Source organism: Culex quinquefasciatus, chromosome 1 (genome assembly GCF_015732765.1).
Source record: "Culex quinquefasciatus strain JHB chromosome 1, VPISU_Cqui_1.0_pri_paternal, whole genome shotgun sequence".
Classification (NCBI taxonomy): Eukaryota; Metazoa; Arthropoda; class Insecta; order Diptera; family Culicidae; genus Culex; species Culex quinquefasciatus.
In genome coordinates this window covers 47,745,585-47,765,648 of record NC_051861.1, presented here as the reverse complement: position 1 = coordinate 47,765,648, position 20,064 = coordinate 47,745,585, and the positions used below count along the sequence as shown (strand labels likewise).

The window sequence follows — 20,064 nt, the reverse complement described above, 5'->3', positions numbered from 1 at the left end:
TTTTTTTCGTGTTTTTCTTTTTCTTGATTTATAAATAAAATTCAAGTTTTGCTATTTCATTTTAGTTATTAAGCCCATTAATTAAAAATGACCGATTCTTCGGCTCCTTTTAAAAAAAATCCCAAGTTTTTTTTTCAGCGTTTTGGCTGTAGTGGCACGATTAAAGAAGAAACCCCCCAATGTTATTACATATTTGAAAAGATAATCGATTTTCCAACATAGAAATGACATGCGTAATGAACAATATTATACCTGTGCTTCTCCTGAAATAAAAATGTAGCGTGACGGGACAACATCGTAAAACTGGAATTTTAAAAGGCACACCAAAAAAATCGACAGTTTTGCCAGATTGATTTTTTAAAACTTTTGCTCTTCTACACATTATCACAAATTGAAAAACGAATCATTTGCTCCTTGAACTGGTAGACTTGGTTGTGATTTGAGTTTTTGCCAGCCATTTCTTTTTGTGACGGGAAAACGAAAGGAGCAGATTTATGAAAAAAAACTTCTCTCCCATTCAATGACTTGCAGACCTTATTTGGTCAATTTGGCATTTCAGATAAGAAAACGCATTTAAAGCACATTGCAATTATTAGATCATAATTAAAATGAAATTTTTCATATAAAAATCACATTGAAAATTGAAAAAAGTGACATTTTGGTGTAGCTTTGCTAAGAATCGGTCAAATATGCAATTTTTCAATATTTCGTCACCGCTATTGGCCGCCATCTTTGATTAAAAATTTCTAAATCACTTTAGCGTAGTTTAGTAGTCAAACTAATGATCGTCAGTAAAAAATTAGACAAAGAATTTTTTTTTCGTGATTCGATTATCCGAATTGAATTTTTTCCGAGGCCTTCGGATAATCGAGTCTAGACTGTAAAATAGACACAAGATCAATAATCATTCCATCTTGAATTGGTTATTATTGATGGTGATGGTTTGTTCCGAATTCTCACCCTTATTTTTTACTTTCCACTTGACAGACCCCAGATGCCGCTCCAAACATCACTCAACTCGCCGGGTGCGTCCATCAGCAGCGGCAGCAGCAGCCAACACCAGCTACAACAACAGCAGCAGCAACAACCCATCTTAAGCCGTCCAGCATCTGCCTATTTTAATAGCAATAACAGTACTAACCCAAACACCTTATTGTTGACAACACCAACCAACTCAATGTCGTACGGAATGCCCAACCAGCAGCAGCAACAGCAACAGCCACCTCTTAGTAGTAACATATCACACCCGAACCTGGCCGGCGCAGCCGGTGGAACCATGTACAATCGACTGCAGCAAAAGATGCAGCAGCAGCAGTTTGTGCGCGACGCCCAGGGTCAGCAGAGTCTTCGGTTGAACCAGATGATGGCGCCGTCAATGCCGAACATTGCCCATCAATTCCAGCAGCAGCAGCAGCTAAACCAACAGCAGCAAGGTCATCAACATCCGTCGCAGCAACATCTGGGTGGAATCTCCGCCAGCCAGAGTATGCAGAATGTTAACATGATTGCCGGAGGTGGTGGCACGTTTGGCTACCAGAATGGCAGTCCAATGATGTCTCCGCAGCTGTACCCGACCGAACAACAACAGCATGCTTCACTGCTTCGTGGCCAAGCGAAGCTGGCCGAGATGAACGAACTGTTGAAGCGGCGCAATCAAATTGTGCCTCCCCAGCAACAGCAGCGATCCCAAAATCCCCAAGATTCTTCAATGATGCCATCCCCTCAAATGCCGCAACAGCAGCAAGCCCAGCAACATCCGGGCTTCAGCGGTGCTAGTCCTCACCCCGGTGGAACTCCACTGAGCTCCCACAAGCAGATGCTGCCGCCGACGACCGCCCCAAAGCCACAGCAACAGCAGCTTCGTCCCGATCAAGGGATAGAACACCCGCCACTTCCGCCGACCGCGACACATCCGCTGTACAAAACCGGTCCTGGAAGCAACTCTACGTTGAATGCCCCGTACAGCTCGTCAGAACCGCCAAAGGTCGGATACTACCCACCCCAAGTGCCAACGACGCAAAATAAAAACATGATTGCCCCGGGCACGAACCCGTGGGAGCGCGAGGAGAAGGAAAAGGAAACGGAACTGCGACGGGAGCAGATCCGGGCCTGGCGTGATCAGCAGATCGCCGAGTTGCAGTCGCTGCCGCACAGAACTCCTCAGCAGGAGGACCAGCTGCGAACGCTTGCACTTGAGCGTGACTTTGAACGGCGCGCCATGGAAGAAGACCAGGACTTTGACAATGATATGTCACCGTACGGCAAAGATTCCGCAAGCGTGCAAGAAGTGCTGAGACTGGCGCAAGCCCCAAACACCATCACGGCTCCGCTGACCAAGATGAAGCAAGTGGACATCAAGATGCCGTCGGCGCAGAACGTTGATACTGGCTCAAACGACGGCCAATCAGCCAACTCGGTAGCCAACACGATCGCCAGTTTCCAGCAACAGGTAGCTTCGGCCTCGGCCTCCATCCAGCCCAAGAGCATCCTTAAACACAACAACAGCAGCACGCCCTCATCACCCTCCAAGAGCGCCGCCGTCAAATCTGCTAGCTTTGCCGCTCAACACGACAAAAACCTGAACCTCAGCGAGATCACCATGAACAACACCAACGCCAACCAAATGATGTCCCAGATGGCGCTGGACATGGCCCAGCTGAACCTGGCCGCCGATCGCGTTGACGAAGACCTCAACGACCTGCAGGCGGCCGTCAACGGGTACGGACCGCAAGACCCCAACAACCAAAACATCAACAATGGCATCGTCCCGCCACCACCTCCGCCGGAGCGCAACAGCTCGTACGTGATCATGTCCCAGCAGCAGCAAAAGCTACGCAGCAGCTCCAGCAAACTCACCTTCAACAACACGGTGACCACCGACGCTCCCCAACAGCAACAACAACAGCAGCAGCAGCAGCAGAACCTCATCAACAACAATCCGAACAACGGCAACAACAACACGCTGGGAAGATACAGCAGCAACAACCTGCTGACGACGGCGCAGAGTCCCGTGACGCCACAGCAGAACATCGCCAACAACAACAACAACGCCATGATGATGAACAACGCGGCGCTGCTCAATAGTCGGCGGGTGTCGTTCCACGACGAGGACGCCGTGCTGGCGAACATGATGAACAACAACAACGGGATAGGCGCAGCGGGAGGCAGCATCGGAAGCAGCTATACCGAGGCGGGTCATCTGATTGGAAGCAGTCGGGCGGGCGAGCAGGGCGACGGAGGCGATTTGGGGACGATCCACGAGCGACCGGATCCGGATGTGAGTACTTGTTAGATTTGTTTTATCACAACTTTTTTCTATTACGGACTTCAATGTTTTTAACTTCCTAAAATTTTGGTTGGATTAAGACTACATATAAGAATTTACTTCATCGCATAACTTGAATACCCTTCAAATATCTGTACTCCGAAAAAAGCAAAAACTGAAAATTTGGTTTATTAGACCTTTTCAAAGAAAAAAACTCCAGATTTGTCCTTTGCTTTTGCGTCTCACATTCTGTCATCGTTTGAGGTGACCTGCCTCCTTTGATCGTTGACACTTGTTGTTCGCTGACCAAAGAAGCATCCGCCAAACATTCTGATTTTCAACTTGTGCAATGATGTAATTTTACCAGCCTACTGTTGGGTATTCTGTAGAACAGATTCAGAGTCGTTATATTATAGCAAACTAATCTGCCCTTTCGCTACTCACCACTACGTGGCGCTAATTTTATAGTAAACCTCCCCGTAATTGTGCCATAACTAACGCTCTCTCCCTTTCCCAAAACAAAAAAACAGCGCTTCATCGACGAAACGATGCCGGCAATGCTGCACACTCCGACGACCCCGGAAGCGGGCGAAAGCTGGAACATGCAGGTCCAGGCCACTCCCGGCGTGATCGGTGCCCAGGAAGTTTACCGGTGAGTTGTACTTCTTCCAAACAAATCGCTTAGAAATTTAAATTTGAAACATTATTTTTTCGTTGTAGTGACCCCCGCACCCGCCGGCTGGCCGAGCAGCAGCAGAAGCAAAAGGCCGAACCGGTGCCGGAGAAGCTGTCCTTCAAGGAGAAGATGAAGATGTTCGCGCTCGAGTCGGGCGAAAACAACACGCCCAAGGACAAGCTGAAGATTTCGCGCGCCCAGCGGGACATTGACGCGGTTCACTGAGGGTGAGAGGAGTGGGAGCTGCACAAGTTTGAGTTTTATTTCTTTAAATATGACTACTTTTGCGACACGACTACAATTATCTATTGGTAAGAGGGAAGTGATGACGATGAGAGAGATAACAACACGTGTTTGTGTATAGAAAAGTGATTGAACGAGAAGTTGCGAAACAGCTAGGAAACTTTTTATAGCAGATTTTTGTTGTTACTTCTTTAGAGGTGTGTGTATAAAGCAGCGTTGAACTATTGAGGAAAAGAAAGTGTAATCGATTCTTGTGTAGTAAAAACCAGAGATAACTCTACATTGCTGAAATGTAAGAATATTGTGTATTGGAATCAACCCTCAATTATGCTTAAAATGCAACTCGAAACATGGAAATGATAACTTCACTAGCGAAACCCATCGGACCAAAAAACAAGAACAAGAAAATATATTGATTTTTATACCTTTTATGCAAATGTATGGAACTATGTGTGTGTTATTTAACGAAATCAGATGCATATTTTAGAAGAGAACATAATCCCACGTCGTGACGATGCGACTATAGAGAAACATATTTAAAAGTAACAATATCTTGGATTTATAGGGAAATGGACAGCCAGAGCGAGAGAAACATAGAGAGAAGTAAACTGTGGTAATGCAAGCGGAACAAAACGAAACAGAGTTAAACTTTAAACAGCAACAACAACAACACATTTTTCTACGATTCTAGAGCCGGAGCGGTTCGCGCATCCGAAGTCCTATATTTGAAGTAGAGTGTTAGCTATTTTATATCGAAACAAAATATAAACAAAAACTATTTGAAATAAGTGACCTAAAACTGATACCACAGAGATAGAGAGCGAAAACAAACAAGGAATTACTACTCAAATCCCCCTTTCTCCTTCTTAACCACGATGTGTCTAACAGCATAGGAATTTGCAAACGCAGCCACGTAATTTGAAAACAAGTAATTAGGTCAATTTCCAGCCCCAAAAACTACTCACAAAACATCCACTTTTACAACTAGCAGCAAGCAACAAACCTACTGAAAAGTTAAACCCAGCAAGAAAACAAACAAAAAACTGTCTCCCTGAGAGCATAAATAAACTTTGATAGATGTGTACTTTTATGAAATTACTGTAAAGAAATTAGAAAGCGCGCGCTCGTTGAAGGGAAGCGCGAAGAGTTTCCCACTTTTGCATTTTACAAGAAATGATAAAACATAGCGTGTACTAGGAGGGTAAGTTAACCTAGAGATAAGAGAAGAAATATTTAGGGAAGAGAGCGCAAACACACAACTTATTGAACAAGCGAACAGGAATGTTTAGGGAAAATGGTTTTATTTGTTACAACATTTTTAATGTATTTCAAGAAATTAATCTTTATATATAAAGTATATACATACGAGTCCACCTAGATTCTAGTGAAAATAAAAACCCCTTTTTTAATCTGAATGAATTCCACTAAGAAAATATTATAAACAAAAGAGCACACACAAATACAGAGTTGCAGCTAAAAAAAAGTAGGTATTAAAGCAGTTGCGAAAGCAATGCATGAGTATTATCTATATCTCACCGTCTGTTGAAATTGTTGAACCGATCCTGTCCGCGAGACAAGATCCTGTTGAGCAGTACTATTTATCGTTTGAACCACATACTGAGAAAAAAAAAACACTCCAAATACCCTCTCTTTTCAAGAAAAGGGAGAGTCTCAAATCACAGCAAGTACTAACTTATACAAGCAGACCTAATCCACACACACAAACACACCACTTTGTATCTAAAGTAAAAGCAAGCAACACACACATAACATTCTGCAAAAACAAAACAGTAAACAAGCACTTTATCTCAGATCATAGCGTAACGGAAAGTATAACTCATAATAAAGTGGTAAATTTTTAAAAACTAAATACAATACAATAACTAACATTCAGTTTAAAACGAGGAAATACACATCAAACATGTCAATGTTAAAGCGTGGCGTTTTTGTTTATTTTCTGTTGTCCGAAATATCCTTGTGGTTATGGTTAAAATCTTTCGTAAAGAAAAAAATAAAATAAAATAAACGCAAAGAATGCAATTAGTTTAAGAACATTTCGACGTCGTCGTGCTATCTTGTCGCACCTGCCATTTCGACGTTCCGAGAAAAACGCGTTTTAATATTTAACCTTGAATATACAAAAACGAGAGCACGCAATGTAAACAATAACAAACACGTTTTGTTTGGCTGACCATTCTGTGCATTGTCTCAAAGTTTGGTTGAAGTTGGTTGCTGGAGTCCCGAGTTATAATTACAAATGTTTACGGTAGTCTAGCTTGTACGTGCGACAAACGCATCCTGACTTTCCTGGCCTGAAATCCCTTTGGCCTTTTGTCGCACTTACATCAATTTTCATGGAGTGACAAGATAGCACGACAAGATTGAAACTACTTTCATATGTAAAGTGACAAAAATGCACGGAGTTTTTTCGGTTTTTGTTGAATATCTCAGGATTGAAATCGAATTTTGGGGATCTGTGACGGTCAAAAGGTGAGGCATTGTGAGCTGCACATGGCCATGGCGTTCTTAACTCAATTTGGCCCAAAATGCACGTACGTCAAGTTAGCACGATGGCGACGATTTAATCTCGTCATGTAATGCAACTTGCATTGTCTCACCTTTCGACCTTCACAGAACCCCGAAATTCGATTTTAATCCTGAGATCAACAAAAACCGCAAAAAACTCTGTGCAACAGTGTGCAATGATGGCGCTCGTCATACCAAAATTTGTTCCGATCAGATCGTGAAACCTTGACACAACTGCAATTGCGACAACTGGACAAAGAGAATTTTAGTGGCATCCCGAGCAGAAATAAATAACACGGGAATACCAAATTTTGGTATTACTTGTGCAAATACCAGCGACCAAAATGTGCCCTTGGTTGCCCAGTAATAGATGGTAAAATACCATGAAATCATACCAAAGTCTTGTGTGTGGAATGATTTTAATATGATTTCATGGTATTTTATCATCTATTACTGGGCAACCAAGGGCACATTTTGGTCGCTGGTATTTGCACAAGTAATACCAAAATTTGGTATTTTCATGCCATTTTTAGTGCAGCAGTTGCAGTTAGTGAAAAAACTGGATGACGCCTTCCAGAGCCTTAATGATATTTTTCACCACATCGAATACGTCTGTCATTGATGAACGGCTTGTGCTTGAAGTTCTTGAAGCTTTTTAATAATAACAAGATTGTTAAATAGGTGTTATTTACATGAAACTGGATTGAAATTCGTTTTTCGAAGTAATTGGTTGTCCCGACTTAGAGAAATTGCTACGATTTAAAAAAAATCTTAGCGGGTATAAAAAAAAAAATAAATCGGCTTTACAATTTTTGAGTTTCAAGTCAAAAACGTGTTTGTTATTGTGCTTTGCTTCTTCAAGGTCATCAGAATATGTTTTTTGCAATTCCGCTGGGAAACCTTCAACTTTTCCTGTCCTTCTTGAAAAACGAATCGGCCTACTTTTCCCTACCAGAAATAACTGAATGGAAAATTAAATAACTTCCAATACCAAATGAGTGCTGAAAAGTTGAACTTTTCAACACTAGTATCGAAAAGTAAGATTTTTCAATAATTTTTTATTATTTTGAACGGTGAATTGACTTAACACATGAATGATTGACATACAATTCCATTCAAGAAGCGTTTTTCGGAATTGCAAAAAAACGTTGTAAGCAACTCGTTACAATACTTGATTTTTCAGCACTCGTATTTAGCCAATTCGTGCTGAAAAAATCTTCTTTTTGCAACTAGTTGCATAAACTACTATTTCTCAAAATGTTAAAATACTTGCTCAAACAACATGAAAAGCTATGTATGTATGTATGTATTATCCCTATAGCCGCAGGCAACTTGGTCCCGAAACACATGTGAGCGCTAGGTGAACAATTCGATCCTCTTTTACTCCGGAATCTGTACACCCACGTACATATGTATTTTTTGCACGAATTTTAGTGCTTTAGTACCTCCCTAAGCGCCGGAAATTTATAGCGGGTGTAGGGACACTTTGCATAGACGCCCTTGCTCCCATCACGTCACTGAGGGTATGCACTATGGGGTATTTCCATAGAAGCGAGCGGCCAAAAATATTTTTTCACTTTTTTGTGACTTTTTTGTGTTGTTTGTACTTATTATCATGTAAACAAATGAAATTTGATATTTTTCAAAAAAAAAAGTTAAATTTTCGATTTTTTTTATACATTTGAGCCCACATGCATTGAAATGGTGAATTTTAATATCCTTGCTCTGTCTGTTTGATGCACGGAATGGCGGCTTATGCTTTGTTATAGTTTTCGTTTACTTTCAATCCCCTCCCTTCCTCTTGAGTCAAAATCTACCTCTCTTTGACCCCCTCCCCCTCACCACCCAAATTAAAAAAATTACGATGTTTTAGGATTTTCTGGAACATTGTACCATCACAGAAGGAGGAAACAAAGGAATGTTTATGAAAATGCAATTAATTTGATTATTAAAAATTTATTGACCAACACTTAATAAATATTACATGACTAGATATATCTCAATGCACTTCATCTGTCAAAAATCTAATCTTCGTCCACAACATCTTCGTTTTTTCGTTGATCCACTTGTTAAATTCACGTTTTCCACGATAAATCCTTCTAAATCAAACTATGCAGGGCCGTAGCCAGGATTTTTGTTCGGGGGGGGCTTGGGTGCAAAAATTCAAGGAGTATAAAAATCAGCAAATCATTTATACCATCACTTGGTTTGTGGTATAATTATTGAGATGAATTGTAAAATTTTAATGTAATGTATGCAAAAAAGTTTTCGAAGATTTTCATATTAAGTTATCAATGTATTTATTGAAGAAACTCGTTCGTCATTTTTTTTCTTTATTTTAACAGCTAGTTTGTATTAAAGGAGTAGAGAAAGTGTTTTTTTAACATTTTCTTGAATTGTTTAATTGTAATCCAATTTCGTGATAAACGTCGCTAAATTTAAAATATACTTAACTTGAATCAAATTTTTGAAAGCATAAATTTTTTTTTAAAGAAATATCTATTTATCTAACCAAAAGTATTATGTTTTCTGTATTTTATACTGAGAGAAATTTTAAACCGTCTGGATTTACATTTTCAGCTGTGTGATAATTGTGATGGTTTATCTAACATTTTTCATTTTTTCTAGCACAACATAAAACTCATTACTGGAATATTTGTTTTTCTTAAAATTTTATAAACAAACTTAAACAATGTTTTATTTTAATTGTTCTTAGCTATTGAAGCCATTTCTTATTTTGCGAAGCTCCCTGTGCTAAAAAAATAAATAATTTTAATGAATTACAAAAAAATATAATCGTTGAAATTTCAGCTTCTGAAGTGTCTCCATGGCAACAAAAAAAATTACGTCGAATCTCAAGTTTACATCAACTGAGTTTACATGTGATTCATTTTTTCCGTGTCGAGTAAATTCACATGTTTTTCTGTGTAGGCCTATAATAAATATATATTTGAAGAAAAAAAAACAGTGCCTGTGTTTAATTCTAATGTGTTAAAGAATTAAGGTAAAATGTATTAAATTAATTTTTAACGCCAAAATATTCACTGGAAGAGTTGTTAATAATGCATATGTAACCATTTTTAAATGCATATGAAACCGTTAAAATTTTCCTCGATTGCATCAAACATTAAAACGAATCATGTTTAACTTTAATATTCCGACTAAACGCCATTTTCAAATTCATTACTCATTGTATTCTGAAAATTGGTCCAGAATTTGAGCAAAAATAAAATTTTAAAACATGACAAAAAAATTTAATCAGATCTCAATTCTAAAGATAATTTTTTAATAAAATTTTAATCTATATACATGTTTAATAATTTAGGATTGTAACCATTTATTAAAATCGATGTTTGTTCAAGCAATATCTTGACTCTAGGAACAAAATCCTGCACATTTTATGGTTTAGAAATTTTATATTTACGAAACCTTGCTAAATTAAAAATAAAGAAAACTTTATGTAAGAATTCATAAATTGATTAGTTTAATCCTGTAAATCTAATCTTAGTCTGCACTTGAATTCAAACATACCAATATTCGAAGCATCCAAAAATAAGATTATTAAAACATAATTTATTGAAATGATTGAAAAATGTTTATTTAAAAATGATAAAAATGTTTTTTTATAATTTAAGGATTTTTTTGTTGTAATTATTTTATATTTTTATGTATTTGATTTTTTTCATTTTGGAATTTCTGATTTTTTGAAATTATCATGTGTAATTATTATCTTAAATTTTTGTTTTAAAAGTAAAGATTACTTTATGTAAGAATTCTTAAATCAATTACATTTTTCCTGTAAATCAAATCTTAGTTTGAATTTTGCTACAAGAACTATATTTTATTTTCAAACGAAAATTTTAAAAATGTCCTGTAGTACGGAGACTCTTAAATTTCCATACAAAAAAATCTCAAGGAACAGTCAAGAAAAGGTTTACGAAAAGACTTCTCTTAAGCGGTACGCAGCTGAAAAGGAACAGAAACAAAAAGCGTCGTTTGATATTTCTTCGGGAGCAATATGTGTTGATGAGATTTTGATTTGTTTATTTGGATGCGACTGAAAATAACGTTTGAAAATAATGTATTCGCTTAAATAATATTGAAGAATTGCCTCATGAAGCTGACTATCAAAACGCTGAATCTTAAAATGCTGAAATAAGGGAAAAGCCATTACAAAAATTCTGGTAAATATAAATTAATTTAGGAATACTAGAATTCTTGATAAACGGAAGGTCGTGGTTTGAAACCCACATGGCTTGGCACCACCTTTCCTCGTACTTTTCACATGTTTCGAGGACCGGCTGTGCTCTGTATATTTGCATCTGCGGAGTGCGCTGGGCCCAACCGCAAAATGTGCTTGGAGGGACAAAAAAAAAAAAACTGCTTAGCAAGAGTCCCTTGCTTTTGGGATTTCACTGGGAACACATCCTAAGTAGCGTAATAAAAAAGTGCACTTCAGTTTTAGCGACACATATGGAAAGTACAACAGCACAGAGGAAAGGAAAAAATGTTACGGCGTGTGGACAGATCAACACACTTGCTCAACAATAGCGCGTGTGCTTTGTTCCCCAAATACCCAAGAACAGCAAATTGGCAGCCTCTGCAGATCTAAAAATAGATCAGCAGGTCGACAATAGATCAAATAAATGGTCGCAGTGGACTTATGGCAATCAAACAAAAAAAAATACTAGAATTCAAACATAAAAATATTTAAAGCATCCAAAAATTAAGATTGAAAAAACATAATTTATTGGATTTTGAATAACTTAATTTTAAAATGATATTTTTTTTAGTTTAGGATTTCGTAAGTATCAATTATTTTATTAATTTTTCAGTTTTAGATTTTTTAATTTTTGGAATTTCAGATTTTTTGATATTATTCTGTTGAATTGTTATCTTAAATTTTTATGTTTTTATTATTTTTATTTTTGATTTCTGGCATTTCTTTGTCTTATACCAAAAAATTCAAATCAAAAATTATGAAAATTTAGAAATTTGAAAGTGTAAAATTTTAAATCTTCAATTAGCCGTTGCGAATATTATTCTGAAGTTTATGTCACTAAACTCTGACCAAAGTTGAGAGGGTTACAAATCAAAACTACAAGCTATGGTTTTATTATTTTAAAAGTGTTCAAAACACACTTTAAATCAGTACAGTTGTTTTGCATCATTAGTTTTCAAAATATCTAGCTGATGGCGAAATCCTTTTTTCGTGAGAAAAAACTTTCCGCGGTTCCGCGACATGTTACAAAAATTCTAAATATTTTTAAACGAGCCCAAACATGTCGTATATGATTATCAAAGCAGGATAAACATTTCAAATTTGTTTTCCGGACCGACCTGGTCGCTGGTCCTAAAAAGACTTAATCGAAATAAGTTATTTCCATTAAAATTGTGAAGCTATTTTTTTTTATAAATATTGTATTTGCTCTCTGTTTTTTGGTCCATTTTGAAAAGGTGGCAACATAAACTTTGGAAAATATTTACAATTGATATTCAGAAATAAGAAATTATAAAAAATAATAAAGAAATTTTAAAATTTTCAAAATGCAAATTCTAATCTGTAAAATCCAAAAAATAGAAATTAGATAGTTTAAAAATTAATTATTGATCAGAAATTATATAATTTGAAAGTGATGTTTAATTAATTTAATTTCAGAGTTTTTGAATCCAAGCTTAATTTTTTTTAACGTTTTGAATATTTTTATCATTTTATTTCTTCCTTTAAAAATCGCAAGCTCATGCACAAAGTGAAAATTAGTTGATAATAAGTATTCACTTAGTTGATCTTCCGATTTTTGATATATTAAATAAAAATTGGAGATTGGCCACGGTGGAAACTAAAAAATATGACCAAAAGAAAGCATTTTGGACGAGTGGTTTCGGAAAAAAGGTTTACGAAAAAGTAATAAAAAAATACACACAGATATTTCTCAAGCATTTTTCTCTAAGGTCTTATATATGTAACTAACCATATTCTTAAAACCAAAACGATAAAATTAGAATTGTATTTCTGATAATAGTCAAAATTCACTCAAATGTTTTTCATATTAAATGCTTTCGTTTTTGAAAACAAAATCTAAATATTTTTGAGAAATTATGATAAATTTTGAAAAATGTAGAGAAAAACATGTATTAACAGTTTATAGGTTTTAATGCAAATAAAGGAGGGCTATTAATTTTACAATCCAAATTCGACTAGCCGAAGCCTCGATTATCCAAAGTTTCGATTATCCGAAGTTCGAAGGACTTCGGATAACCGAATCAGGAACAAATGAAATTGGCATGTTTTATTTGCTTGTTTTTAACATCAAATTCGGCATCTGTTTTTTAATGGTCCAATACACCAAGTTTTTGCTTTTGGGTGTTTTTAATACCCTGACGGTTTCAAAAGCACCCAAAAGCAAAAACTGGAAATTTGGTTTATTAGACCTTTAAAAAACACCAGAAATATTTCTTGACCTCCATTTTGACCGCCACATTGAATCCAATAATTCTAAATTATTTTATGGTTCTTCAGGGGTCATACTTAAGTTCTACAATCAAAAATAAGACAACAAGATCTAAGGATTTTTGCTGTCCCTATTCAGACTGTAGTCCCGATTCGCCCCAGATGACGGTAATTAGTTATATGTAGCCCTTTAGAGCAGGGCCAGAAATTGCTATTTTCGAAGGTTAATAACTTTTTAGCAAAAAACCCAAAAAAATAAGGTGTCTTCGGGAAAGTTTTTCCAAATTTAAAGAAGATATTAGTTCTGAAAATTGATAAGAACTGGATAGTTATTGCGCCTTCCATTGGTCAAAAACTGAAACAGTTGCTTTTCTCCATACAATTTGACGATTTTGCCCAAACTTGGTGGTCAGTGGTCAGAAAAAGCTCAAATTTTGGAACTTAGGCTAGTGATGCGTAAATCTTTGATTTCAGGGGATAGCCCCAAGTAAGCCCAGATTTGGACCATCATAACCAATGTAATGCTAAAACTACAAGATAAATGAGATGTTACTGAATGGAACAATGTTCAAATCTGCAGCTCAATTTTTAAATATCCAAATTTTGGATCCATAATCTACAAAAACTGAGCCCGGCAATGGACAGGCAAATTACTTAGTTTGATCAATCAATTCTTGATTCTCTATCTTACAAATTATTTCTGGGAAGAGAACACACAATCATTGATTTAAGATTTTTTTAAGGTAGTTCAATTTTAAAAAAATTGGAAAAAATTTCGGGGGGGGGGGCTGCAGCCCGGAAGCCCCCCCCCTGGCTACGGGCCTGAAACTATGTAACCAATTGTTGTTAGATGACTCAAAAAATGAACTTCCTTTATGGGCTTTTGTATACCTCGTTTTAAAGCTACATAACAACATGTGTAGTTTTTCCCTGAGTAGATCATGTGATGGTTCTGCAATGTTGTAATTCTTACAAATATACTCGAAAGCAGTTTTCACATTTTCAGAATGGTGCTTCGTTACATCGAACATGGACACTACGGTATTATTATCCATATTTTTAAAAGAACACAACAACTAACTGATATGAATATTCGAAGAATTGTTGCTGTTAAATACTTACCATAGGTATTTCTAATTTTATTAAACGTACCTAAGTACCAACAAAGTCATGAATATCAAATCAATTCCAAAACATACATAGCGCAGGTAAATATTGTGATTTTAACCAAGCGTATGCGCGAAATCATTAATTTTCTTGCATGAATCAAAATGTTCAAAATGGCATAACTCAAAAAGTGCACATAAGTGCACTTTGAAATTTGGAGACAGGTTAGGTTCAAATTTTAAGCTGGGAAATTTTCAGATCGCACAAATGCACACAAAAAAAGTACTCCATTAACAAAGTTGAAAAAAACTAAATTTTGAACAAAAATCCATCTTTTTTGATATTTATTATTTTGTTTAGCCTGTAAAAGTGTGTTTTGTAAAATTTTATTGAAAAGTTGAATCAATTACCTTTCTGAATATATATAATGATGCAGGAAAAAATACATAAACAGCTACAGAGTACAACTATGAAAAATAATCATTTTTTTGTCAAAACACATGTTTTTTCTTGCCATTTTTGCCTTTGAAGGTCTGCAATTCAGTGAATTTTGAACCTACAACTTTCAAACTCCGGATTTTTCTTAGTTAGAATGTTTATTTTCGAAAAAAAATACCAAAAAAATAATTAGAGTATGTCGGTTTTTCGATTTATGGCCGCCTGAAACCCCATAGTGGTATGGAGCGACGAGAAATTACTAAGCATGCCCCCAGTCGAACCTTCCTTAGAGAAGCAGGCAATCAACAACTCGCAGCGAACGAACAAGGGAACACCCTACCGCGTATTTAATGGTAATTTGGCGTGGCTGTCTTCAGTGAAATGTATGAATGTTAGATTGGATGTAAGAGTTATTTGAAAATAATAATGGAAAGCTCTCACCAAACAACGGAGTCTTCACATCCAAGATGTTTTTCTCAAGCGGCTCCTTGTATCCATGCTTCCGCTGGACCTTCAGAGGTGTTGAGACATTCTTGATCCAGAACTTGATTGCTATCGGCACTCGGCACACTTGCGGCATAAAGCTGCCCGTAACGCGAATGTAGGCACTCATCCGGTTGATGGAAATCTTATCGAACACACGCGACGAAATGGCAGGAGGTTTGGACACTTCCTTTTACAGCACGGATAAAGCAGTTGTCTTCACTGTCACCAGGCGCGCACCGAGTTTAAGACCAATCACAAACCGTACGAACTTATTTGTCGGAAAATACATTTGAACTTTTATTCAAACATATTAAAACGGAAAACTCCATAAGAATGTTGCTCAAACAACATGAAAAGGTAATCAAATAATGCAGTTCAAACGGAATTACGGATAGGGATTTTAGAAATGTAATATTCGAGTAATTCTTCAAATTTTCATTAAAAAAACCAGTTTCGAGATTTTTAATCTAGTTTTTTTTTTGTTTTGAATTAAATTTTATCAATAGACGGCCATTTTGTAGTTTATCAGTTTATCAATACAATTTTGAGAACTGCACACAAAAAAATATTTCCGAGTGTTACATCATTTATGATTGAACCATTCTTGCACGTCATTAAACATTTAAATTTAAATGCAATTTGATGTAAATTTGCGACAAATTATACGTAAAAGCATGATTTTACGTTTGATTCAACCGTTTACGTCGAATCTCAAGTTTACATCAACTGAGTTTACATGTGATTCATTTTTTCCGTTTCGAGTAAATTCACATATTTTTTTTCTGTGTGGTTAAACAGAATGGAAATGTAAATTTATTTTTTTTTTGAAAAGCTGAGAAAATTTCCCGCAATTTTCCCTTATTTTGACTTTGTTTATCGAGCGCTAGTGTTGAGATAGGGGAAGGTGGAGCAAGACGACTATATGGGGCAAGAGGAACAATCGCTCGTACGGTCGCAATTTTTACAATTTTGATTATTTCCAGTATGAAGAATTGTTGCTAGCAATGCAATTAGCTGATTCTACTACCACATAACCGCCAAAACGACGTAAACGCCACGGGTCATAAGATTTAATGAAGTTTTTTCATAACCTTTGTTTTCTTATAATATTTGGAAAGAACAAAATAAGGCTTAGGGTTCGTTTTAAGGCTCATTTTATCAAAATGCTATTTTTCCTAGATCAGTAGTGTCACTACCAATGACTTGCACCTATTATAAAGTATGATTTAACCTTTGGTTATTTTTGTAGAGAGCTTTTAAAAAATCTTGTCCAGATGGGGCAAGTGTACCATATGGATTTTTAGTATGGCAAAATCCGGGGAATCGATTGGTGATGGTTTCATCCACCGCACGAAACGGCAAAGGGTCCATTTTGCCCCAATTCCCCATTTTTCACATTTTTTCTTGAAAATCGGTCTGTATTTAGAGCGGAGGCTTTTTGCGGCCTTCCAAAATGCACTTAACTTATGTGAAAATGTCCCAGGAATCCAGTAAAAATAACCACTTGCACCGCAAAAATCATCTAGAGTCCATTTAACCCCAATTCCACTATAAAAGCATTTATGGCCGTTTTCAAATGTAAGGTCAGATTTTAAAAATCTGAAAATATTTTTATCGTAAAGATCAGACAATTTTACATAAGAATGACGATTTGCACTTGATAGTTTGGCACATTTATGTTGATAAAAATAAAATGTATGTGAAAGGCAGTTTATTCTGCGTTTGGGAAAATTGGCCCAAAAGTGATTCTTCAATCTTTTTATTTAGTTTAATTTCTATATCAACATAAATGTGTCAAACTTTCAAGTGCAAATCGTCATTCTTATGTAAAATTTTCTGATCTTTACGATAAAAATATTTTCAGATTTTTAAAATCTGACCTAACATTCGAAAATGGCCAAAAATGCTTTTATAGCGGAATTGGGGTTAAATGGACCCTAGATGATTTTTGCGGTGCAAGTGGTTATTTTTACTGGATTTCTGGGACATTTTCACATAAGTTAAGTGCATTTTGGAAGGCCGCATAAAGCCTCCGCTCTAAATGCAGACCGATTTTCAAGAAAAAATGTTAAAAATGGGGAATTGGGGCAAAATGGACCCTTTTCCGTTTACTGCGGTGGATAAAACCATCACCAATCGATTCCCCGGATTTTTTTTACATAAGAAACAGTATTATTCATACCAGGGAACCAGCCGCGTTCAATTAAGTCCGATTTTGGGTTCCATTTCGCCCACTGTGCAACGGGTTGTTCGTCTTGCCCCACTAGTTGAGTAGAACGTACGTAAAATCAAAAATTTTAAAATCACTTTTTTACATTGAAAAACATGTTTTTTTTTTTAAACTTGTTCTATCAAAGTCTTAGTCAAGACCTAGAATAAGATGATTATAATAAAAATCCGACAGATTTTTTAACGTTTTTAATGGGATATAACGAGCATTTCTTTAGCTTGTTACACTTGCCCCACTTTCCCCTACAACAATACAAATATTGTGAAAAATGAGTTCTCAGTGTCATCTGATTAGCCCTCTCTTTCAACTCGCGATGTCTTGGAAATTATTGTTTCGATTTTTAGTGTTAAAAAGTCAAGCTTTGGTGAAATTTTTTGTACTTGGCAAATAAAATAGTTTCGAAATGACTTTTTGAAGGCTTTAATCAATTGTTTATATTTATAAAATGTTGGGCCATATTTTAATTTCTTTTTATTGAAAAAAGTATTTTTTTTACTTTTAAAAGCAATAAACAAAGTCAAAAGGGCGTAATATTGAATGTTTGGCTCTTTTGAAATGTTAGTCTTAATAAAAAAAAATAAAAGAATTGTTTTCGGAAAGATCGAAAAAAAATCACGAATGTTTCATGTTTTAAAACTGAAAATCGGATCATTAGTTGCTGAGTTATCAACATTAGAAAATGGAGGGTTGTTTGGGTGAGACTTAGAAAACTTCAATTTGCCTGTTTCTTTTTCATTAACCCGTTGTATCTTAGCAACCAGAGGTCCAATCTTCAATGTCACTTAGACAATTTTTAGCACATTTTCGGAACTTAAAAACAAATATATTTTCAGAAATGGTCACTCATGGTCACTATTTTTTTTTTTTTGTAAAAACGTTTATTCAGACTTTTGAGTTACAGCATCATTTCATACATTACAATCTAAGTGGAAATCAAGTGCGGTAATTGATAGCGAGCTTTTAGGGTCTAGAATGAAATTTACATAATTTATAAATGTTTTCAGCGCCTTTTGTTTGCTCCTAACTTCGCAGTGTTTTAGCTCTGGCAAGAGAAATTTTTAATTTGAATCCTTCTACCTAAAATTGTCCCCAACTTTAAACGAAGGTGACGCCAAAGATGTCTTACCCTACTGCACGTTGCGAACTTATGATCAAGATCTTCAATGGAATTAGGACAGTGTTCACAGTTCGGATTCATGGCTCTGTTTTGTCTGAACATTAGCGCGGCGTGAGGGATCTTTCCGTTGACCAAAAGGTAGTAGGTTGATCTTTCAGCTGAGTTGAGTGCTTTGCTTCGGGTGTTTCTCCATACTCGATTCCAGTCGATGTTGGGGTTCTCCTCCATAACTTTCGGTACTCGCAGGTTCTCTCGATAGTACTCATGCAGAGTACTCGCCGACGGGTTCGCAGTCAGGTTCGTGGGGATGTACGGGAGCAACTTGGCCACTACCTTCAAACACGGGTAGAGTGCAGGGATACCCATTACGTTAGGTGGGTTGGACATTTGCTGCTCAAAATTCCGTGCAAAGGGGTGTACTCGATCGGCGATGTACCGGCTGACCAACAACGCCTTGCACTTGTGCACAGGGAGATGCAGGTTTAACCCTCCTTTACAGACGGGTAACGCCAATTGCTCCATTGCTATTCTGTGTGGGTATTGTGCCCAGATAAAATACCCAATTTGCGAAGTTATTCTAGCGATCATCACATTTGTAATACTCAGAACGGAGGCCAGGTACCATAGCCTCGACGTTACGAAAGTATTTACTACGACAACCCTCTGCACGAGAGTGAGTGACCGTGGCTTGTACAACCACATCAGCCTCGACGTCTTCCGGACAAGCTCGTTCCAATTATGTTTTGTAGTCTCCTTCAGTGAATTGAAAAAAGTCACTCCGAGTATTTTGAGCGACTCTGCCATGGAAGGCCACGGTGGGATCTCACGTGAGCGGTTCCTGCCTATGTTCATCCCCAATGTTTTGTGGAGGTTCAACACAGCTCCAGAGCACTCTCCGAACTCAACAAATGCTTGCTTGAGTGTGTCCAGTATACAATCATCACGAACAATCACGGAAATGTCGTCCGCATAAGCTACTACTAAGTCAGAGGGGTGATTGCAGAGGGAGAGGAGTTTTACTAGGAGAGGATGAAGGTAGAGGACAAACAAGTGCATACTTAATGGGTCACCTTGTCTAACAGAGCGTTCAATGGGAAATTTTTGAGTGAGTTTCCCATTGACGAGCAATCTAGAGTACGAAGCGGACATGATTCTTTCCAAGAGCAGCAGAAATCTTTCGTTAAAACCCATACTTCTCATAACCCCCAGAAGAAACCCTCTATCAACGCGATCAAAAGCATGATCAAGATCAAACGAAATAAGTCTCCCAGCTCTGTTAGTGCAATTAATTTCAACAATTCGGTCTTTGATTGCTTGCACTGCCTCAAAAATGATTCTTTCAGAGTTCGAGCACTTTTGTTCAGAATTCACGAGATTGTTTTCTACCATAACTTTCTCTAATCTTTGCTTCAATATGCGAGAAAGCAGCTTGTAATCGAAATTCAATAAAGAAATTGGTCGGTATGATTTGATCGAGCTTTCGTTTGTCTTTTTCTTACAAAGTACAATTACTCCTTCAACAAGT

General features: G+C 36.8%; 1 protein-coding gene across 11 annotated transcripts in view; it reads left to right on the top strand.

Annotated features, from left to right (window-relative positions):
• Positions 1–6,119, top strand: part of LOC6039666 (afadin) — a 164,786-nt gene extending 158,667 nt beyond the window's left edge. For all 11 annotated transcript variants that reach the window (XM_038266691.1, XM_038266692.1, XM_038266696.1 and 8 more), the window contains 3 exons: positions 988–3,277; positions 3,796–3,917; positions 3,986–6,119. In XM_038266691.1, the coding sequence (XP_038122619.1) occupies positions 988–3,277; positions 3,796–3,917; positions 3,986–4,166 (2,593 nt within the window). In that variant the 3' untranslated portion in view covers positions 4,167–6,119. The remainder of the gene's footprint in view (positions 1–987; positions 3,278–3,795; positions 3,918–3,985) is intronic.
• The last annotated feature ends 13,945 nt before the right edge of the window (positions 6,120–20,064 follow it).